General features: G+C 53.3%; 1 protein-coding gene across 2 annotated transcripts in view; it reads right to left on the reverse strand.

Moving 5' to 3' along the window:
* Nucleotides 1–23,640, reverse strand: part of PLXNA1 (plexin A1) — a 105,137-nt gene that overhangs the window by 16,401 nt on the left and 65,096 nt on the right. Inside the window, exons 10-23 of one of the 2 annotated variants that reach the window (XM_018068461.3) lie at nucleotides 23,320–23,416; nucleotides 22,800–22,990; nucleotides 19,000–19,151; nucleotides 18,593–18,713; nucleotides 18,117–18,253; nucleotides 17,390–17,557; nucleotides 16,417–16,510; nucleotides 15,700–15,939; nucleotides 15,377–15,520; nucleotides 14,417–14,651; nucleotides 12,916–13,058; nucleotides 9,544–9,794; nucleotides 5,523–5,589; nucleotides 480–626 (exon numbers count right to left, since the gene is read on the reverse strand). In XM_018068461.3, the coding sequence (XP_017923950.1) occupies nucleotides 480–626; nucleotides 5,523–5,589; nucleotides 9,544–9,794; nucleotides 12,916–13,058; nucleotides 14,417–14,651; nucleotides 15,377–15,520; nucleotides 15,700–15,939; nucleotides 16,417–16,510; nucleotides 17,390–17,557; nucleotides 18,117–18,253; nucleotides 18,593–18,713; nucleotides 19,000–19,151; nucleotides 22,800–22,990; nucleotides 23,320–23,416 (2,187 nt within the window). Of the gene's footprint in view, nucleotides 1–479; nucleotides 627–5,522; nucleotides 5,590–9,543; nucleotides 9,801–12,915; nucleotides 13,059–14,416; nucleotides 14,652–15,376; nucleotides 15,521–15,699; nucleotides 15,940–16,416; nucleotides 16,511–17,389; nucleotides 17,558–18,116; nucleotides 18,254–18,592; nucleotides 18,714–18,999; nucleotides 19,152–22,799; nucleotides 22,991–23,319; nucleotides 23,417–23,640 lie in introns of both variants that reach the window. The other variant, XM_018068460.3, reaches the window with a different exon arrangement.

Here is a 23,640-nt window from a genome sequence, read left to right on the forward strand (position 1 = left end):
CCAGCTGCAGGCTCAGCCAAGGGAAGGGCCTGGCTTATCATTTAGCTGGACTGAGGAGAGGGTTCATAAGGAGGAGAATCCTCTCCATCTCTGGCATTATTCTCAAGGCTCTAGCTTTGATCCCCACCCAACATGAGCCATGGACTGCTCCAAGCAGCACATGCTCAACAGCATCTCTCACCCATATCTGTCACAGCCATGGGATTTGCTTGGAGAGATATGGAGCAGGATCCAGTTCATGTTTGACTTTCTCAGGCCCATGGCAAGAGCAAACCTTGCCAAGCAAAGGCCCTGTTTCTAACCCTGGCAGAGATGGGCACCACTCAGACAGAAAAAGAAGCCCCCCAGGGATGCTGGAAAGAAGAAGGGACAAACCACTCTCTTAAAAGTACTTTGGGTGCCTTCAAGATCTTGTTAAATAGCTGGACCTGGCAGTCCTGGCAAGCACCAGTAACACTGAGGCTTCTGGTTGCACTAACCAGCATTTTGTAGTCAATCTGCTGCCGGATAAGCTTGTCCTCACTGAGGGAGTAGCGAGCCTCTCCTGTGATGGCATCAATGGGTCCCTTCTCCATCTGCTGCTTGATGGCACAGTAGAGCATGAAGAGTGGTTCCCCAGCACACTCCTGCAGGACAGAGGATGAAGGAGAGGGAGAGAGAGGGGTGAGAAGGTGCCAGGCACCAGCTTTACCTTTCAAGAACCATCGCCGTGTCAGGAGCCTGCTGTGGCCCTGCAACATCAAACCTCATATGTGGCTTTACAAAGAGACTCCAGCTCAAGACTACAGGAAAGGGGGCCCACAGTAAAATTCATCTTGTGGAGGGAACTCATTCTCTCCTTCCAAGCCCACTGAAGGTGCTTGGCCTTGTCTATCAATGCCTAGGCTCACTTTCCCAGAGTTTCCAGACACTCCTCTGTGAACTCTGCTCCTTCTACAGGCCAAAGATGAGTTAAAAAGGTTAAATTCAGGGCTCGTGAAGAGGTCTGGGAACTCTGTATATGGGATACGACCTGTCTGTTGACCTGCTCCAGCCAAGAGAAGCACCTGAGGACTGGAAAGGGTATGCTGCATGGGACAGCCTGGGGGCTCTTGCCCAGGTAGCACAATGCAGTTCTGACATCTGCCAGGAGCTCTGTCTCACATGAGAGGTCAAAGGAGGTTTCTTCAAATGACAGCTGGGCACAGGCAGCCAAATACACTGGGAAGGAAAAGCAAGGGAGTAACCCATTGACAACCCTACCCTGAGACTCCCAGCGATGGAGGGGACCAGGCAATGAGGTCTCCTGTAGTTAAATCATTTGCCACCTACATCCCCTCACTGCAAACCCCTGTAGTCAGAGCTAGCTTTAGCCACCAGACAGACGCATACCAGCATTAATCTGCAAGGAAGGGAACGGGAAACTAGACCAGACACTTTCCCCCAGAGATGTTGGATTCAGGAACAGGAAAGGACATGCCAAGGTTGGAGGCACCAACCAGCCTGGAGCAATGTGTTGGTATAGGGGGACTGGGAGTGGACACCCCTTTCTCACCCAGGGCCCAAACATTTCCCCTGAGCTGCATCGCAGTGAGCCCTTCCAGATACAGGAATTAGCCCTAAGGGAGAATAAAAGGTATGATGGGAGCGGAGGGGATGGGGAAAAGTCCCAGTAGATTTTACCCCACCAGCCCTCGTCCCTCCCTCCTGGCCGCCTCACAAATAAATTGTACTTTGGTGCAAAGTGCGGCTGCTCTCCCTGTCACCATATGCTGTTAGCATCTCGTTAGCATCTGCGGTAATTAAAGAGACAGCTGCTAACGAGCAGGAACAGGCATACATCATCCCCAGACCTTCCGACAACACGCCTGTCTTTGAAATTATGTTTCATTTGCAAACTTGGCTTCATTAAGTCAGCCTGGAAAAGTGAGAGACCCAAGTGGGTGCTTGGCTGTGCATCACTGGCTGCCCGACGAGGCAAGGCTGGCCACAGAGTGGTGAGCCCCCAGGGGTCCCACGGCACCCCAGGCCTACCCCTCCAGAAGACCTGAGTTGCTTCTTTTGGTTGCTTGTAAAAACTCGTTGTGAAACTTCCAAGTCTGTGGAAGTGGTGTGGATGGAGGACAGCTTGGAGCAAGACTCCTGCTTTCATCTGGCATGGCTGCTCCCATCTCAGTGAACAGCCTTCCCCTCTCCAGCAAGGCATGGGTGCTGTCCCACCAGCTGCAGCTCTGCACCCACCTCTGGGAATCCACACCAAGACAGGTGGGCTCAGTCCTTCCCCCACTGGCATCCCAGTTGCTCTCTAGACACCACAGCATCACCTCCTCAGCATCACCTCCTCTGTTCCTCAAATGCCAGCTGGGCTGAGAGGAAATTTGGCTGCATGGATTAGAGCTAGCCCTACAGCCTCCTTGGAAGGATGGAGGCATCAGCGGTTCATTTGATGGGTACACCACTCCTCCAGCATCATGCAGGCTTTTGCAGGCCCCAGTGTACCCCGGGATTCTGGTCTCCTTCTGACCTGTCAGACACCTTAATGTCAACCAAAACAGCCCCTCTGCCCTGTCCCCCTGACTCTGAGCATCCTCCACATTGCAGTTCGGCTGACCCTCCTGTTCTGAGTCTGGGTCCTACCCTCAAAATGCAGCACCTCACTCCCAGCCTCACTGGCCCCACCAGATCCTGAAGATCAGGGCCAAGATGCTCTGTGGGTCACAGTGTGCTGAGACACCACAGGTGAGGGTGGTTTAGGGATCATCCCTGACAGAGACCAACAAAATGAACAGGGACCAAAGAAACCAGTGCCGGGCAGTTGACCCAAGATGAACTCCTTCAGGTGAAACACAGCAAGGGGACCACTGAGATGGAGCCAAGTGGCCCCTCATGTTGATGGAAGGGAGCCTGCCCCCTAAATGTGGCTGTGCTCACACTGCCAGCCCTTATGCAGTTTGCTCACTGCTGGGGGCCTGACTGAGAAGGGCTTTGGGAGGGCTCTCTCTGAGAGCCGAGCTGGAGGAGGGCAGCTGCAGACACCCCATGCATGCCCGGGTTGGTATGTTGGGAGCAGGCTGAGGCAAGCCAGCTAACTCCCAAACTGTCTTACTGACTAGATCTAGCTCATCAGGCACCTAATATTGTGCATTTTTCAGCACTTGTCTCAATTTATCCGTCTCCCTTTCCCTGAGGTGTCTCATTAAGAGTCTGATAAATGCTCCTCCTGAAATTGCCAGCCCTCACTGGCTCCCTAAGCTGCTGGCCCTGGGCATGGGAGGGTGTCCTGTCCCTGTCCCTCACCCCAGCATATCTCAGCCATGTGATGCCGAATGCCCGGCCCTGCTCCGGGCAGGTTTGCTGAGAGCCGATCTGGCAGCTGGGCACGCGGCCGCCTGCCTCATTTACACGCACAATTACTGCAGTTTGGGGCAGTTTCCCTGCTGGCAAACTGTCTGCTGTGATACTCTCCATCTACTCCACAGGCTTCTCCTGCTTTTGATGCCACCTGTGATCCTCACTGCCAGGACACAGGCAGAAATCACCCCGTGGGTCTCCTCTGACCCAGGAGAGGCCACGAGCACATCCTCAAGCCTCTTCCAGTCTAACTCAAGTGACTCAAGCAATGGAGTTTCAACCACTTCCCGGGGAAAGGAATCCCAGCACAACAAATTTCACAGCCAGCAAGTTTATTCAGGTCCTCTGTGTATGTTTCTTCTGTAATGGTGCATCTAGATCAGACATCTCTCCTGCTGCTACCACTCAGAGACTGGAGGCATTTTCCCATGCAAAAGTCATGGTCTAGCCAAGGACTTTATAAAAACCACTGCTCTGGTATCATCCCCACATCTCTCACCTGCTGCTCCTAATCCTCAACCTGCACTGGTGATGCACCCAGAAGCCTCTCTGAAAGGGAACAAGGCTATACAAGGACAGATGCAGGACAGTGGTGGTACATGAGCTGATCCAAAGCAGTTTCTGAACAAGGTGAGCATACCCCTGCCACCTGCCCACATGGCTCAGCCCAGTCAGGACAGGCCAAGGGAGTCAGGTCACACATGTGAATGCAACGTCCCCAAACGCCGCTGTTGGCCTTCATAGGCTATGCACCACACTTTGCTTGGCCAAAGCACAACCCTGCCCACTTCAGGGAGCCTTGAGGGAGTTTATCCACAAGGAGAGCTACTCCTGCCTGTTCCACCAAGTCCACAAAGCCCAAAGAGCCATCTGCCGGTGCCCTGTCCAATCCCACTGGGCACTGCTGCTGCAGGGGCCCTGCTGGGCAAAGCCCTGGCACAAAGAGGTGGAAGGAGGTTTGACACCTCCCCATGACCAGCACAGCTTCTCTCCTCTCCCACCTCTGGCAAGCCATCTCCACTGCACGCTAGCGAGATTTTTATAGATACAGGCTATCCCTCGACAGAGGCAAAATGCCAAGTGCATGTAAGTGATATTATAAATCACCTCTCGTTGACGATCACTTGAGTTCTGCTCATACTACTGCTCGCTCTCATCTCTTGGCTGGAAGTGGTTCAAACTCTCTTTATCTTAATGAGGGATGAAATCCCACAAAAACTGCTGCGTGCCACCCAGCCTTGCTGCACTGACACCAGGTAGGATCCCAAGAAACAGCTCTGCTGACTGACAGACCCACATCAGGACTGCAGGTGCCGTTCACCCTGACGGAGCCATCCCAAAGCGGTAGCAGGACTGAGGCAGGGGTGCATGGCCTGGAGATGCTTCTGTGTAACCTACATGGCCACTGGTGCAGCTCCAGCAGGTGGAAGCACTGGTGCTGTTGGAATAAATGTTCTCAATACGGGTAGATGAACAAGCGCTAAAACCAGAGCTTACACTTTGATATCTTCTTCTGCTACCCTGATGAAACTTGGAAAAAGGTGAATTCAAGCTAACACAGCGGAGAGCTGTGTCCCTGGCTGTCAACAGGTCCCTCAGGCATTCATCCCCAATGAGGCACCTTTTGCAGGGGAAGCAGCAGTGGTAGAGATGCCTGCAGGAAACAGTTCCCCTACCATGGAACCTCAGTGTTGGAGAGATGAAGAAGCAGTGGCAGTGCTACATGAAGAGTGCAACTCACCAAACTGCCACTCAAACAGGCAGAAATAGCCTCCAATCACAGTCATGCCTACAGAAAGACCAGCTCCCAAGGCTTTTTCTGCCTGAGTTACACAAGCAGAGGCAAGAAGAGAGGAATGGGGACCACTCCAAGACTCAGCTGAGTTGCTTCATATTTATCTTTCCTCAGGGCACCATTGTTAAGATCTCAATCCCACTATGCATTAAGCAATCCCAATATGGATTTCATTTCTCAAACTCAGCTATTTCCCAAAAAGGAGACCCAGAATTACTAATCACATCTCAGAAAACCAGGATGGGAACAGAGGTCTGGGAAGCAATCTCTGCTCCAGGAGGGAGTGGCAATGCTCAGGAGCATCATAGTCCAGGTTTTAGGTAGCATGCTGCCTGTCCTGGCAAGGCAGAAACCACCTCCCTCTCCACACAGGGTTGCCATCCCTTCCCAAACTCACCTTCAGAAACTTGTACAGCAGAAACGTGAACCAATTCGTCAGCATCTTCTCTGCCACTGATTCTGTTCTGTAGGGAAAGTAGAGAGCAAAACCATCAGCAGAGAATATTAAAGGTCTCTGATCTCACCCATTGCCACTTCACCCTTAGACTGTGGCTAAATTATTTTTGGCTTTAAAAAGTCTCACGTGGAAAGGCAGGATCCTCAAAGTAGGGGGAACAAGCAGACAGCACAAGCTCTAGTGGAAAGCCTGCCCATCCACAGGGCTGAGCCACAGTAGCCCCCAAAGAGGGAGAAGTAATTGGTCTCCAGTATATTTGGAGAACTGGAGAGCTCAACCTTATCCCATGGGGACTTTCACCCAGGGGATGAGCAGCTTTCTGTTTCCCCCTGGTACCTTCTACTTCAATGAACTTTGTTTCTTCTATCACATCCCATTGGAACCAGGCAGCTCCCTCCGCAGGAGGACTGTATGACACACCTGAGCCAGGTACAATGTCACCAAACCTACCTCAAGCTCCCCAGTTAAAGTACACCCTGAAGGAAGAGCTGAGGTTGCAAAGCAAAGCCAGATCCTGACCCACATTCCCATGACAGGAGCACCTCCTCCCACAAAACCATGTGCTCGATCTAGCTGGAAGCCCCTCTCCCCACCTGGGACCAGCTGCTGCTGCCTTCTGCTCCTGTAATGCACTCAACACTGCCATTGCCCTGATGCAGGCCACCACTACAGATGACAAGGGACTTCCCTGCGACCTCTCTCATACCCCTTGATCTCTAAAGCTTCAAAGCCGGGGGCCCACAGTAGAGTAAGAGGATAATAACCACCACCAGACCACTGTACAAGGTCTTGGTTAAAGCCACCACTGGATTTAGGTCCAGAGTCTTTGACCCCAATACATTTTTAGTAAAACTTATCTCTAGTACTAATTCAGCCATAAACAAGGGGATTAAAGGAGGAAGGAGTAAGAGCAGTGGTTGGAAGCTTAACCTGTTTTCCATGTACCTTTGGAACACAAAGACTGTGCCAGGCTTGAGATTTAACCTTTCCCTGGGAGTGGGGAGTGATATAGGAGTTTGCAGGTATACAGTGCTGCAACCACCTGCTCCAAAAGGAATTTAAAAATGGAGCCATGTCTCTCAGCTTTCGGAGACACAGTTGAAGGAAACAGCCAAAACTGCCTTAAGAAAACCTATATATTGCCCCTAGTTTCCTAAAGCATGGTTCCAATCCAGATGCCATCATGCTCCAAAGCAGCATGGCAGGGAAGGTCCAGGGGGACCTGTGTCTGTTTGGGACCATGCACAAGAGGGAGATCCTGCAGGATGGGTGTGAAACATGGTGGGTCCAAATAGGATGTGGGTCCCTCAGGGTGCTGGTACTGCAGCCAGGATGTGCCACACCAGCAGAGAGAGGGACAGCCTGGCATGGAGGGAGGTGAGGGTGACACCGGAGCCAGGTGAACTGTGCAGCCCTACAGGTGGAGCTTAACACACAACACCTTATCTCTCTGCCTCAAGATTAAAATTCCCCTTAACACATCTATTATTTTTATCATGGCTTTGGTTTTCACTCTTTTTAAAGTAAAAATGCCAGCCAGTCCCTCGACCCTTTCTGGTTAGGCTTCTTCAGCTTATCCATGCATTAATCATCAGATCAGCCACTTGCAAACGCAGACGCTCCTGAAAGCACAGGCAATACTAATAACCTCAGGGATGTGGCTGCATTCCTCTTGCACCAGGGAAACAAATACAAACGAGTTGACTCAAGAAACAAAACCCAGAAGAAACGCAAATGTCAGAGCCACCAGAAGGAGTCCCACTGCCCAATGCCATGCACTGCCCCAGGGCAATGCCATGCCCAACAGATGGGCCAGGAGCAGATGGCTGGGCTAGGAAATCCACTTTCCCAGAGTTTATTCAAGCTGACTCAGGGTCATATGGCCCCTTCTAAGGTTTTCTCTTGTGCTAATGGGGTTTAGCCCTTTTTGCCCCCCCCCGCCCCTGGAACAGCACAGCCTTCCTTAAATCATTTGGGGACAGCATTACCCAAGCCTCCAGGGAAGGGAAGACTTCCTGCCCCCAACAGGAAAAATTAATCCATCATGGGGAACAAAAAAAAGGAGAAGGAAAGGGACATGGGGAGAAAGCCAAGGGAGGAGTGGACTGAAGCAATTCAGCAGACATTCTCCCCAGCCCTGGACCAGGTCCTTTGCTGACAAGCCTGTAATGCTCATCTGAAGTGCCACCACTCGAGCTCTGGCGGATGTTTGTCTTTATCCGCAATAGAGCCAGATGCCACAGCAAGGGGGGGATTATCCAACAACAGAATAAATAACAGCTCTCCCCAGTTAGATCAATGTTAATCCAGTTGCCCTGGGCGGTAAGCACACTCTCACACCCAACAGCAGGGCTAATCAACTGGATGGAGAAGCCCAGCCCTTGGCACCGCTTACTCCACGCCATGGCTTCAGGAAGAACAGTGGCTCTGTTAAATATCACTCAGGGAGGCACAAGCAAGGCACTGGTCAGGGGGCCTCATCCCTGTCCTAACTGCAATGGGCCCTCGAGTGCTGGGGCTGGGGACCAACAGTCTTTGGGCTGCCAGCTCTCACTGCACTGGCGCAGGCTGGGCTCTGCCCCTGTTCTACTGCTACGGATCAGCCGCTGCTGTGCTGGCCTCCTCATACTGCCTTTTATTTATATTTTATTGATTTACTTCAGGAGCTGGAAATGTGTTTAATATTTCAGTGAAACCTGGTGTTGTGGAGGGACAATCAGAAGGGAAGAGCCTAAGGATGCACTCAGGGAACAGGGATGGAGAACACCGGTTGGCTCCTCCAAGACCCACCCGACTCCCAGTCAGCCATAGGTCTGCACCACACACCCCTCTGACACTCTGCTAATGAGATGCTTTGAAACATTAAGGGCACCCTTGTAACATGATAAATGCAGCAGAGAAAGAAAGCAATGTGTCTAAAAGACTGGTAACACGGATGTAACTGGGACCAGCTCACACCTGGGTCTTCTCCAGGTGTTTCCCCATGGTCAAGCACACAAAACCTCACAGGCTTTGTCCAGTCTGGCCATGCCATGAACATCAGCTGATGTTTGGAAGATGCTCTGGTTTCCTTGAGCCTTCCTGGTGACATGCCAGCCATCCCTGGTGCTGCTCAGCCATCCCTGCATCTCCGCTGGAGGCTGGTGGCACTGGGCCGGAGGAGGTAGAGATGGGGAGGTACAGCATGGTGTGTGAAGGGAGAAGATGGCACAGAGGGCCTCGAGCTGAACCAGTAGAGCTTATTAATAGTTTTTGTTCAGGACTTGGTGTATCTTTCAATATTCATCAGTCTGTGATGAAGGAGAGCTCAGAGCTATCGTTAAATATTGATGGGCCAGGCAGACTCACAGCAGGGCTTGGCAGGCTGCCTCCTGCTCGCACTCCCACCAGCCCCGTTGAGACTCCCAGCTTCCAAAAATCCACTTGGCTTTCCCGGGAAAACCCCCATGTGACTGGCAAGGTGGACAAGCCCTGAGGAGACAGCAGGGAAAGGAGGACTCCTGCCTGCTGCCAGCCCACAGAGGCACCCATGCAGCTGCCAGGCAAGGCAAGAGACACTCCACATGCCAAGAGGTGGGGAGGACCACCTGATCACCTGGAGAAGGGAAGGCAGACGGGGGCATCCTTACATGCCACAGTGCCTGGCACCAGCATGTACCCTCCCTGCACCAGCCTGTGCAGCTGGCAGCTGCCGAGTACCTTGGTCACTCCTTCCCAGGCAACATAAGCCCACATGGGTCAAACTAGCGTGAGAACATCCCATGGGTGTTCTGAGTTGGCTGGGGGCACTTGCACGCAAACAGGCAAGGAAATGCTTGACCACACACCCAGTGCTCACACTGCCACAGCCAACACCAAAGCCATCACTGACAGCACCCCCAAAGGACACCAGCTCGTGTCACCACACTCAGAAGAGCCTGGGCACTGTCCCACAGCTCCAAACTCTCGGCTGGTTACTCACCTCCGCAAGAGCAGCTTGGGGTGGTTCTTACTCTCCAGGTTCTTCTCGATAAGGTCAGAGAGGAGCTGCTTCAGCACACCTGTGGCATACTCCATCTCGCCCTGCAGCGCCGTCATGATGAGGGAGGCCACATTGCCGCGGTCCCGCATGGAGAAGCTCCGCTGAGCCTCCAGAGTGCGGATGAAGGTCAACAAGAAGTGCTTCTTGTTCAGGAGTTGACCAAAGAGGGTCAAGGACTTCTCCACATTTGCCTGGACCTGAAAGGATAGAGCAAAGCTGAGAGACAGGCATGACCAGGAGGGTGACAAACAGGTGACTGGGCTGAACAATACCCTGGATTCACCCTCATCCCACAAGAAGAAATGATGAAAAAGGGTCAAGAAGCAGATGGATTTCCTCCCTCCATACTATCAAGCTTCCTCTTTGGTGATCAGTCTCAGTTCCCTCCAGAGTGTTATCTAGTTTGTAATACCCCAGTACCAGGTTAACAGTCTCAGGGCATCGCTGTATAGAGATGTCTATATATACACACCCTTCCATACAAAGACTCTCTCCCACTTGCGTGCAGGCACATAAATGCACTTCCCTCCCATACACACTCTTTCTCTCCCAAGCACACACACAAATTATAATTTTCAATTTCAGCTAACAAGCAGCCCAATTCCCACCCAAGTCACTGCAACATGCACTTGGGGTATTGCACAGAAAGCAAATAAAGCCACAACCCTGAGCTCTGCCAGCAGCAAACCTGCCTGGTTTGGAGGAGATGAATTTCAGACAGGGAAGCAAACAGCAGAAACCTGGCAATGTCCCACTCCAGACGCAGCCTGAAACAGTCCCTTTTCTCATGAGATGTTTGAAGGTGTATTTCTGGCCATACTTGGCCATGTAGGACCCAACAGGGATTGGGCTGGGATGCTTTCATCTCCATGCTGCCATCGGCAGCCCAGGTCTGGTCAGCCCTGACCACACTTCTTACCAGAAATGAATATTTCTACAACACTCTGCTTTCCTGTTAGAAGAGATTTCCTCTGAACAAAAGCCTTGCTGTGGTTAAAACTATTCCCCAATCTTGTCTTCCTGAATGGGAGAATAAGCGTAAAATTTCATTTCATGTAGGTATTTGGAGAGAAAACAACACTTTTCATTTCAAAACACCAACTCAAAATGAAGAACAGGGTTTTGACACATCAAATCATTTAACTTCAGTCAAAACTTTGGATTGGCACTTTTCAGTTCAGTGAAATTCCTCACAATTGTAATTTTGCTCTTCAAAATACTCTTTTCCACTGGACAAAAACTCTGTTTTCCACCACGTCCTTGCCAACTCTCTGATATGGGTCCCCAGGTGGGACTGTCACCCTCACTACCCAGGTGAGAGGGGACACCTGCCTTAGAGCAACTCAGAAGAGCAATGGGGAGTGACAAACCCTCTCTGCCCCCATCCTTGAGGCTCCTCTAGTGGGCACCACATGGCTCAATTTCTCCTAATGCAGGCCTGAGAATGACATCCTGCTAGGAATGGAAATACTTTAAAAGTTATATTTTCCTGGAGTCCCTCCCTCCAGACACACAGGGACCTCGATGCAATGATGCTGGTAACTCAGCAGACGCCTGAGATTAAGCAGCATGAGCTGCTCCCTGTGGGGACACAGAGATGCCAGTTGATTCCCCAGCATGGCAAGACCCCAGAGCTGGTTGGAGTGCACTGGCTGCACTGCAGACCTACCAGACCCACCAGTGAAACTGGGGCAGCAGGAGTTATGCTGGATTCCCACCCCTGTGCATTGCTGGTGCTTTTGCAGTCAAGATCAGTCAAAGTAGACCATAGGCTGTAAAGCAGCAGGATTTCAATAAGACAGGAAGCAGGTCCTGCCCAACAGTGACCATCCCACGAGAGGACATAAAAACCTAATCAAGAGCAGCACAGCAATGTCTGAGGCCCCTGCCCCATCACCTCCCTAAGCCCCTGTGTTTAACTTGCTGATCATTAGCAGAAATAAATGAACAATACTGAATTAAATATTTAATCAGGTTTAAATTCTCACAAAGCAACAAGCTTCCCCCCAAACCCTGCAGAGGAAGGGAGCTGGTACCGACAAAACCCGGTGCTCACTGCGGATTAGTGTGTGCATGAGCAAGCACTGTTTCCTTCCCGTCACTTGCAATAGCTAATGTTACACTCTGAGTAAAGAGACAAATAAAAGCAAACCTGATTAAATTATATGAAGCTTACACAACTGTAGTTGCTCTATTTAATCTCTTTTGGGGATTTTTTTTTTCTCCTTTGCAACTTTAACCCCTTGCTTCCCAGGCCAGGCTGAGCTAGTGGGCTCTCTCAAGCAGGATGTTTTGAATCAGGAGCTGGAAGTGGACAAACTCCCACCCAGCCTGTCACAGCCAATGCAAAATCCATCCTCTGATACCCTTTTTGATACCCTTTCCACCCTTCCTCTTTAGGGAAAATCTTATGGAGCAAGAGCAGAGGTGAGAGGAGAACCAGGCATCTGCACAGACAGGAAGGGCTGTGCCCCAGGGAGGCCTACGATCACGCCTGCTTAGGCTCTGAGCATCCGGAAACCTGAGCTGCAAGGGGAAATCCATGGAAACAGGGTCCCCACCATGCTCCAGAGCTGGGATTAGGGACCAGGGAAAGAGAGCAGGCAGAGGGCCAGGGCCCGTGCTCTAGCCATGCTGGCGTACAACGCCAGCACGTGCACTTGGAGTTGGTAAGAGCTTGTTGTGTTGTAATTAGTGACCGTGCATCTTGCACCAGGGCCAATTACTTCTCCTAAATACATTGTGAAGCCCACGTCGACATTAATTACTGTGCTGGGTCAGCAGTGAGGGGAAGTGGAGGTCACCCCCTCCTTTCTCTAATCAAGAGCGGCCTCAGCAGCCCAGCACATGAGAAGCCAATTGCTGTGCAATTGCATGCACTAAATTATACAGAGGTGGGGAGGACGGGAGAGGAGAAGGAGCTGGTTTGGGGAGCAGGGGAAGGATGCCAAGGATGGGTTCTGCGTGGGGAAATGGAGCCAAGCAAGCAGGCGATGTCAGACAAGCCTGCTAAAAACGAGTGACCGGTCAGGCATCAAACAAACCCAATTGAATAAAGCAAGTGCTGTAGAAAATGACAGCAGCAATGATATTAATATAAATATTGATATTAATGTCAGAGAGCACAGTAACCATTTGGCAGCCAGTCCACATCCGTGTTGGCTGCCACGTGGCGAGATGCTCTTTGCTGCACCACACCGGGCCAGCATCCAACCAAAGCATCTCTCCAGCCCTGTGCCTGGGGCACAGGGACTCATGCAGTGGCACATCCCCAGTGTGAAACACTACAGAGACAGACAGACAGACCCACACCTCCATCTCCTTCAGCACAGGGTGGTCTTCTATCCCTGGGAAGAGAACCCGCATGGCGTAGGTACGGTAATCCAGAAAGGGGATGCCAGCCCCGTCCAGGTCGTTAGTGAGCTCGTTGATGTCAGTCTGCAGCTCAGCAAAGGCTGCGGTGGGAAAAGCAGAATTAAATGACACATCTTGGAGACCCAGCACACAGCACTGGCACTCAGCCCACCACTGCACCCCCAGCACCCCATGGGTGGACCCCCTCAAGGCGTGAATATGCTCAGCATCCCTCCTCCTGGCAGGCTGTGATTGTTGTCCCTGTCTCACAGATGGAGAAACTGAGCTGCAGAGTGTAGGGATGACATTCCCAGAATAAATCAAGTGGCAGATTTGGGAACAGAATTGCCAGGTCCCAGGGGGCTCAAATCCCCCCTGCTTAGCACTTGCAGCCTCCCAGGGATGCTGGGGGCAGCGGGAAACAGCAAGACTTGAACAAAACCAGAGCTTCTGAGGGAAAACGTTAGCTTAAACCACAAGAATGTCCTCATTTCTTTTTGACCTAAATACGACTTGAGAGAAGAACTTGAACACACCCACCCCAGCACCTCCCAATCTGAGCAGAGTCAGCTGTGACTCCCAGGGGAACATGATCCAGGGGGGTCCTGAACCTTTAATTGCACCTACAGGGAAAAGCTGACGGGAGAGGAGTCTTGGAGATGCACCAGGGAAGGGGGTTGTGGTGGGGGGAGAAAACCCTCAGAAAAATCAAATTAACAGCACTTTAAAGGGAGCTGAAAGCCAGGCAGAGGACTGCAGGCTCGTCAGCCTGATGAGAAAAAACAAACCGTCAGCTTGAAAGGCGTGCTATCTTATCTGTAACTAGCGGGACTAGAAAAGAGAAAAGGCAGGGAAGAGATTGTGCCTTTTAATTAAAAGCAGATCCTTTTATCTGCCAGCTGTGGAAGACAAGACACCATCCCCTCCACCAGCTCCCTCCCCTCTCCCTGTCACCAGTGCCATCCGCAGGCATGCGGAGGGATGGGGATTTGGGGGAGCAAAGGGGTTGTCTTTTTTTCCCCTTTTTATTATCTTGTTTTCGGTGCCTGCTCCATTCGCAGCGCTGGCTGTGGCTGTGGCTGGCAGGGTCAGGGCCTCTGGAGCCAGCTCAGGGGGATAATGGGCAATTAGGTTTTATCAGCAGGATCATACAAGGAATTCTGTCCAATTTCACAGCATCCGTCTGTCACATAATGAGAGACTGACTGCCCACTCACAGGAAGCCTTCGGTACCCTCCTTGCTGTCTTTTATCCGATTTGGAGAAATTGAGAAGAATATCTTAACTGGAAAAAATCCCCAAATCCCACCCAAAATGAGTTCGCTTCCACTGACAAAGCAGCTTTGCCCATTCCCATTCCCTCTCCGGAAGGCAGCAGGGGAAGGTTGGGAGCACACTGAGCCTCGGAGCAGTAAGAAACCCTAGAAGACCCCCACACTGATGGCATAGGGATCCCTCACCCTCTTTGCACTCCAGGGCCACTCGAGACTCCAGGTTGTCCATCTGCAGCTGGAGGCGCTTCAGGGTCCGGTCAGCATCCCGGGACTTGCGCTTGTAGGCGATGAGGACGATGATGATGATGAGGAGGAGCAGCCCGCCCCCACCGCCGATCCCGATGATGGCGGGCAGGGTGAGCAGGCTGTCCGAGTAGATCTGCAGTGTCCCCGGGGAGAACTCGAACCCTCCAGCCTTGATCTGCACCATGGTGGGGGAAAAAATGGACCTGGTGTCAGGGGATATGCACCCAGGGCAGCCCTCCCTGCTGGTGCCCACCATGCTGGAAACTGGGGCATGACTCCCAGCCCATGGCACAAAGGATGTGGTAAAATGAAGGGATGGCAGGGGCTGGTCTGGAGCAGTGCAACGTGCTTTAATGGCATGCAGGACACGCTGCCAGCGCACACGGAGCAGGCAGAGAGTTTGATGTCTCATTCAGACAACATTACAGCAACAGATGGGATGTAAAGCAAGTTCCCCCATGGATGGGGAGCCTGGTGGGGATCGTGCTGGGTCCCTTTCAACAAGGCAGAGTCCTGGAGCATGAACACCGCTGTGCTACAACCCCACAAACAAAGCAGCCGGCCTTACAGCGTGTGCCAGCACTGGGGGGAAGAGGTGGGAACCCCCCTGCCTTGCACCCAGCAGGGAAGGTAGGTTGTTGGCAGGGCTAGCCAGGACAAAAGAACACCCAGCTGAGCATGCTGGGGAGGGGGCAAAGTATTTTGTCCTACCAAACACGTAATCAGAAAAAGGGATGCACAGGGAGCAGAAAGATGGCTCCTGAAGATGCTCCTGCACATGCACAGACTATCCAGTCCTTATCCAAGGACAAACACATAGCAGGGCCAGTGCCAGGATAAAGACTGAACCTCTGTGACACGTTGGACCCAAGGAGCAAAGGCACTGGTGTCAGCACTTACCGTGACTTTGTGCTGGCCAGTGAGGTTGGGGGACTCGCAGAGGAGCTGGGTCTCAGAGACAGTCAGGGTGCAGGGAGTGTCTCCAATCAGCACCGTGTAGTTGAGGCGGGAGTTACCAGCAGCCGGCGGGAGCAGGTTCCTGCCCTTTGAGGGAACAAGGAATGACATTGTCAGTTCTCATGCAAAGAGGAATGTTTAAAAAAAACTCAACATAAGGCAAATGCATGCTCTCACAGTGCAGGACTTAGCCCCAGGAGAGACAAAACGCCACTTCCACCAAGGGACATCTCCCTTCCTCTGCCCCCAGGCGCAGACTGCCTTACCTTGAGGATGAGGGGAGAGCTGGGCTTCAGCTCCAGCATCCCTGTGGGGCTGAGTGGCTCAAAGACAGGGTCTGGGTAGTAGACGAAATTGGTGGTGTTGATGATCAGCAGGGCCTGGACGTTATCCATGACGAAGCCGATCTCATCCGGGCGGTCGCCGAGCTCCGGAGGGCTCCGCACAGGGTTGTCAATGGAGGGTGCGTAGCACACCATGGTGGTGTCATTGTAGACCGTGCAGTTCTGCAGGAGGCACAGACCGAGGTCACACCCAGCTCCCAGCAGAGAGGTCAGGATCAAACCCCACAGGGATCTCCTGAAAGCAACATCTCTGGACACAGGGTTTAGATTTGGAATCTCCTGTTCTGTTCTATCAACGGGCATCACATCCCACCCCAGGGCAGAGACAGACTCCTGCCTACCATGGATGTGCAAGGGATAGCAGGCAAGAGGTCGCTGGGGACAGGCTTTTTCTGTCAATATCCTGCAGATATCCCACAAACCTCCCATCGGTTTTGAACACTCAGATCTAACCCTCTCCTGACAGCACCTGGCTGGAGGCTTTGCAGAGAGATCAGTGCCCCTCTTTGGGCAGCAGCCTCTGGACCTCAGCCTTTCCCCACCATCACACCTCATGGGCAAGGATGCACTTTCTGCCCTGTGTTGCATAGGGATGGCATCCCTCCTCCTTGTGCACTGCCCCCAGCCAGCGCCACTTACGTTCTCCCTTTCAGAGCTGCAGTACTTGGCCCGGATCCTGGGCTCTTTGATGGTGGCCAGGTTGGTGCCAGTCACGGTCAGCAACGTCCCACCGCTAGAGATGTGGAGACCATGGGTTAGTAAAGGCAGCTGACACTGGGTCCCCAGTTCTAGGAAGAAAGCACCCATTCTCTCCAGCCAGATGCCCATCTGTCCCAGCCTGGATAAACCACAATGTCCCAGGAATTTCTTATCCCACCCACAGGTCACCATGGCTGGCAGGATCTGGCACACATCACTGCCAAATCATCTAGGCTGACCCAGAGGCCAAACAGAGATATAAAACTTGATAATTAACACTAATATCCCACTCTGTGTCCAGGTTTGAGATCTGAAGACAGCTCCCAAGCTAAAGGCAACTAAGCATCCACAATGGGAAGGCATCCCAAGGAGGTTGAGTTCCTCTCTGCCATCCCTTTCTCCACCACACATGCAGTGGGTGACAGGACAGGCTGAACCCTGCCAGTTCTTCTCAATGGCTTGGTGTTAAAAGCCCTGTGGTCCCAGAGAGCTCGACCGTGCCCCTGGGGAGCTTGCTCCTCATCAACAGCCTAGGGAAGGTTTCCCTTGGCACCAGCTCTTAATGGATTCCTTTGCCTCCTCTCCAGCCAATTCAAACCTTTTAGAAAAATATGTAAACATTTCAAAAAATCCCCCAATGGGAAATATTTTAATTTTATTTGCCGCCGCCAAATGTCAAGCTGAAATTAAGCAGATCCAAAGCACTGTCTGCTCTTGCCCCCTGCCAGGCTCAGCACTGCAGGCCAGGAGTTAGCAGGGCCCTGGTGCCAAGCCATTGCTCACACTCCTCTCGCCATGTCTTTGGACCGCAGCCTGCCAGTTATCACTGCACCACGGAGATGTACCCATTAGGATCAGGGAATCCGTGTGGAAAACAGTCCCCTACGCATCTCTCAAGCTCCTCACGACTCACCTGTTGATGCTCCATTCGGGATCAATCTTTTGGATGGTGGGGTCCTCCGTGTAGTTGTACTTCACCTCTGGGTTGCTCAGCTCTGCCCGGTTGATGTTGATGAGGATGGGAGAGCCGCCGGGGGTGTGCCCAGGGGGGGTCCTGCACCGGATCTCACGGGCACTTCTCCTGGAGCAAAAACACACAAGCTGTCAGTGCCTGGGCAGGAGGGAGGCGAGGGCAGCCAGGGGACCAGTGCTGCCTAGGAGCCCCCTGCCCCAGCCCCTCTCCCCTTCTGAAACAGCTGGGGGGTGAAGAAAGAAAGGAGGAAAAGTGAAAAAAAAAAACCAAGAAGTGAAACAAAAGGCAGCTGAGAAAGGCTGAGCAGCTCCTGAGCATTCCCATCCTGCGGCTGCTGCAAACAGCAGCGATTAGGGCTGATAACCAGTAATTACCACAGGAAAATATTTAAAGAGCCGCTCCATTATCATTCCTAATCTAAAAATTATCCACTTCATGCCTCAGGGCTTTGTGCTTTTAGAGAAAAATCCCTGTTCTTAGGGCTCTTCCTGCAGCCTCTGACACACAGAGGTTTCAAGAGGAGACACCTCTGGCCACCCAGGGGGTTTGGCTCCCAGGATCCCTCCTGGCTTCCCAGCACAGGCTTCTGGCTGCTGCTCTGTCAGGGGGTCCCGCTGCCTTCAAAGGTGCCTGTAGCCCATCCTCCACCATCCTCTGTGCCCCTCACCCTGAAAAAGCACAGGGCCGTCCCCCGATGGTCACAGAGACATTGCTGCCAGCATTGAGGTGGCTGCCTTCGATGGCGATCCAGGTGCCGCCGGAGAGAGGACCCCGGGCTGGGACCACACGGGAGAAAGTGGGTGTCTGTCAAAGGAAAAGAGCATCCCTGAAGTCAGACAGGCTGGGAACCAAAACCCACATCCCCAAACAGCCTCGACTGGGTGACAGGACCACAGACAAGAGGGACCTGTGTGCTGGGCACAGTACTAAGGGCTGGCAGTGCCAGCAGGACAGTGGGGAGGCAGAGCAGTGGCAGACTCAGAGAAATTCAACCAGCATGACTCAATGTCTGACCAGGGCAGCCCCACCTGCCCCCCAGGAAAACGATCGTAAATTTTCCAATTCACACAGAAAACCACCCAAAACCACCCGCCATCACCTCCCCCCTGGGGTGCCAGACCTGTCCCCCGGCACAGGGCTTACCACAAAGGTGAAGCTCTTGGGGGATGTGGCCCGGTAGTTGGGCAGGCAGTCACGGATGCACACTTCCACCCGTGCCTCATGCACCTTGCTCGAGCTGGCATCTCCAATTTCACACACAATCCTAAAGGATGAGGGGAAGAAGCTCTCAGTGTCCTGGCACCAAAGTAAAGGTTTCAGGTGCCAGCAGATTCATGAGAAATCAAGGTGGTGGCAGTTGGCACTTCCAGCCATGGAGGGAGCTTCCCCAAAGCCTCTGGGCTCCTCCCAGAGCAACCACAACCAGCAGGTACTTTTCTCCCAGTTCAGTCCAGCCAGCTCCAGGCCTTTTGCAGCATTTAGCACCAGCACCCCCGTCCCTGACCTACCAAGGTGATCTGGAGCACGCCCGCCCCTCACCAGGCACTTACTGCTCAGCGCTGATGTACTCGCTCTCGATGGGGACGCACATCACTTTGCCCACTCGAACGCCCCAGCGAACATCTTCAAACTTCAGGCCCAGATTCTCGCCAGTGATGGTCAGACGGGTCCCTCCTTGTCTGGGGCCAGTCTCAGGGAATAACTAGGAGAGAGTATGGCCTGTCACAAGGGTGAAGAGCCGCAGGGACACCTCACTCAGATAGGCTGCAGTCCAGGCAGCCGCAGGATGTGTGTTACTCCCCTACGAGCAGCAAGGAGCAGATGGGTGATGATAAATGCCAGCGTGTCTGTAAGTTGCCCACAGAGCAGGAAATACCTCCCCAGTGACAGCTGCATCCACAAATCCCCCCAGGAACAAGCCATGAGATACCAGATGTGTCTAAGCAGAGGGCTGGGATTTGGACACCCCACTGCAGACAGAGCTGTCTCGCAGGTGACAAGGACAGGGATGGGAACGAGACAGGGCAGCATCAGCCATGGCTCCAGCTGAGCCAGCAAGGAAGCACCTGGGTGTGCCTGGCTTTTTGCCAGGTCCCAGGTAGCCAGGGATGAGGTTCCCACGTCCAAGATGACCTCAAAGGAGAAAGCATCTTGACCAGGTTCCTGCAGGGGGGAAATGGCAGGTAGGGGGGAAAAGGGTTTCTCTTTGCCAGTAAACCCTGTGCTAAGACTGGCTGTCTGGGAAGGGACGGGACCCCAGCGCTGCGCCTCATTTACCAGGATGATGCCCAATAAAGCAGACAGGTGTGGCCTGACAGATGGTGGCAGGATGACAGATGAACAGAGGTGTGGGCCCATTGCTGCCTCCAACCAGGCAATTACAGGCAGTTTTACATCAGCCATCACTGGCCCCGAGGTCCAGTGACCACCTGCAGCACTAACTGGGATTAATGGCAGGGCTGCACGCCCCAGGTGGGTTTGGGGACAGGGCTGGACCCCAGTGACACCAAAACAGAGCAGGGCAAAAAGCAGCTGCAGGTAGCAGGACAGGGAGAGAGGAATGTGGCCTGGGTCAGTCCAGGAAGAAAGCACACCTTAACCCAGGGAAAGAGACTGTTGCATGTGATGCCCTTCTCTGCTCGTGCTCCTGCAGCGCTGGCCAAGAGCCCCTCTAGCACCAGAAGGCACCTCTGCCTGCACCAAGCCCAGTTCCTGGACAGGCTCAGGCCACAACCAAGCACATGCAAGCTCTTTGCATTCCTGGCAAATCTGGGCAGCTGCAACCCTGGGGCCTGAGCCAGCTGGAGCCTCCTCGTCTTTTGCCTCCTCCTACTACTCGTGTAGGGCTCACTCCCGGACATCACCTCTGCCGGAGGAAAGGCGGATGAGCTGGGGGTGGGAAATGTGCAGCAGCAGACATGAGCTGGGGGTGGGAAATGTGCAGCAGCAGACACAGTCCACGTACCAGCCCTGATGGACCACATGGAGCCAGGGGCTGTTTCTGCACAGACCCACTGCAGCCATTGCTGCTAGGGTTAACCTCTGCCCTCTGGATTCACACTGGGCTGGTCACCTTCAGTACACACAAACTTGAACAGGGGCAGTCAGTCCCCCCGCACACAAGGCATCCCATGGGACATGTCCCAGGACAGCAGAGCTGGGCCTGGTGCCTGGGCCCTGACTCCCGCCAAGGCAACTACAGCTTACCATTTACACAGCAACAAAACCCTCCGGGGCTGTGGGGAACCACTGTTTGCCCAAACCCTCTTCAGCCCCTGCCCAAGTACGGGATTGGAGCTCGTTCTGGCAGCTGCAGCCGGCATCAGGTTGGGTCTTCCCCTTAAATCAAGCTCCGCCAGGGTGGCTGGCAAGCAGCGGCTGTTTGTTTGGTGTTCCTAAATGAGTGTTAAAAGCTGCTCCGGCATGTTCGATTCCTCCTCCGCAGCAGCAAAGCTGACAAGGGCCATGCGTTCGGGGAGGAATGAGCCCGGGAATGAAATGACATCGTTGGTCGCCAAGCACAGGGAGGTCACAGCTAAACAAGGTGTGCAGGACGAGGGAGCTGAGAAGGAGAGCAGGGGCTGCTGGAGCCTCCCATTTTCCCCCTTCAACCTCTGGACCCCTGGCCCCAACAAACACTGCTGCTTTTCTCCTAATTGGTTTCACAGGGTCCTTTTACATCAACAAGCGAACGGCTCCAGTGGGTACAAGCAGCTGGCTTGCTCTCAGCTCTGGCGGCCACAGCAGGGCCAGGAGGTGCTGAGGCCAAGAGATTTCCCCTTCCCAAGGGAAAGGATATCACTCTGAGGGTCACAGAGAGCACCAGGCAAGACACCGCAGAGATCTGGAAGGAGCTTGTCCCCACCACTGAGCAATGGGTAAGTGATTCTTCACTCCAAGGGTGAAGAATCACGGCCACCTCCCAGCCAGCCCCAGCACCCATGAAGACACCAGCGCTCCAGTGGGCTGGGCAAGAAGGAGGCTCCAGCTCCTCATGAAATTACTGTAGGAGACTCTTTTTCCCCATCAGCCCATGCTGCCCTCTCTGCACCAGGCTTCTCTCTGGACCATTTCCAAGGCTGCCCACAGCCCAAATGTGGGACAGGGGCAGTGGGAAGCAGCAGGCTACAGGCAGGGTGCTGGAGGAGCATCACAGCAACAGCTACACATCCACAGGACTGCCAACCCCCATGGCACTAACGCAGAGTGGCATTAAGGTCAAGCCCACCTGCTAACAGCTCTGTTCCTGCTGCACCTACAGTTACTGCAAAATTTCATAACGATGCAGGGCAGGAGAGCTGCTACCAACCCTGGACACCATCAGCTGCTGGGAAGCTGCTGTGAGTAGCACGTGTGTGAATGCCTGCAGCCCAGTCACATGAACACAAAAGAGGACAGGGCACAGCCTAAAAAGAGGCCACCCTGGCCATGACCTGGCCACTGCAGTCTCCACCCCCATCATCCCTAGGGATCCAGACTTGAGAAGTTCAGCCTGAGCATGGTGAGAAGCCACTGGGAACAGGGAGCCCTGCAGCTCCACACAAAACAGCAGACCTCCTTGTAGGGATATGGACTCTGAGGCTTAATCCCACTTCCCCAGGAATGGATCCCTTCTCCTGCCAGCACTCCACCAGCCCCGAACAGCTCTCTGCAGGCAGTACTTCTCGCAGGCAGGGCTCTTTGCAGGCAGGGACATGCCTGTTGGGCTGTTCCCCCCTTCCCCACACGGCTGCCACCCAGCACACTGCAGTGCCCATGCTGTGCAAGAGGCAGGCAGCACGCACAGAGAAAAGCCAAGACTCTCATTTCCAGCTTCCATCAGATAAGGCACTGAAACTCAAACAGATCAGATCCTGTGCTAAGTCTCCAGTAATTAACACCACTGAGGTCCAGCCAGCCATGGGTAAGCAGAAGGTATCCAGCCAAAATACCCACCAGTCCCTCCTTGTGAACCTTGATCTTGGCCCAAAAGGCATGTGAACATGAATATAAACAATCTTATTAAGCAAAGGTCAAAAAAGCTTTCAGGGAAAGGGGATGATGATGAACTACTGGTCCCAGAAAATACAGCAACATGAGCACCCTGGAGCTGCATCTTTCCTGGATCCTCCAGTCATGTGCAGGAATGGTGGGAATCTCGGAAATGGGCCAGAAAGCCCAGGGCATGGGGGTGGGGGAGAGTGGATTTTAGCCTTGGAAATTAAATTAGCAACAAAAAACATTCAAGTACTACACAAACATCGAGTAGATCTGGCTGCTATGAGGCACCACCAGAGAGCCCCATCCCCATCTCCATGCCCATCTTCCATGTCCCATTCTGGGCCATCTCCACTCATCTGTCCCCACGTACCTTGGTGATCTTGGGGTCAGTGCAGCGGCTGTTGCCGCTGCTGGCGTGCATCCAGCTGCTCTCGTAGGCCAGGCAGTGCTGCCGCAGGGAGCAGCGTCTCTCCGACACGCACCAGCCGCACTCGAAGCGCGGGTCAGCCTTGAGGCACAGCCCGCAGCTCTCCCGCAGGGCTGAGCACTTGTACAGGTGGGCTGTAACAGCAGGAGGAGTGCAGGGGTCAGCATGGGCCCCAGAGCCCACGGGCAAAAGGTTTTAGGGAAAAGGGTACCTGCTCTTGCCCCCTCCCACCAACTCACAGGGCAACAAGACGCACCAGCACCTTGGACTCAACACCAAAGCAGAGCTTTGGGCTCTCTCCCAAAGCTTCTTGGAGAAAAGCCTCTTGTTTAGAAACCTTGTCAACATTGTTCCCTTCTACAAGGCACTGGTGCAAACTGGGGAAGGAGCAGGGGAGAGAGGTGAGCTGGAGGTTGGGGCAGCTCCAGACGGCTTTCCCACCCTGATCCCATCCCTCACTCACCCTGGATGTTCTGAGGGTTGTCAATGACGAAGTTCCCGTTCCAGACCACAGACAAGTTGACGGGCAGGTCGCTGATGTCATTCCCTTCATAGAAATACTGCAGAAGGAGACAGAAGGAGGCAGAACCCATTAATCGTTGAGGTAAAATGTCCCAGTGAGAGGCATGGAGAAACATACGATCCCATTACATGGATGTCTCCCATCAGCCCAGAGGAGAGGGATGAGGGCCTCGTTGGGACTTGCTGTCTAGGAACAAGCAGGTCTGACAGCCACTGGTCAAAGCATCAGACACGGCACATGAAACCAGTGGATTGGACTGGC

Source organism: Manacus vitellinus, unplaced genomic scaffold (assembly GCF_001715985.3).
Source record: "Manacus vitellinus isolate BGI_N305 unplaced genomic scaffold, ASM171598v3 scaffold_14_pilon, whole genome shotgun sequence".
In the NCBI taxonomy this organism is placed as follows: domain Eukaryota; kingdom Metazoa; phylum Chordata; class Aves; order Passeriformes; family Pipridae; genus Manacus; species Manacus vitellinus.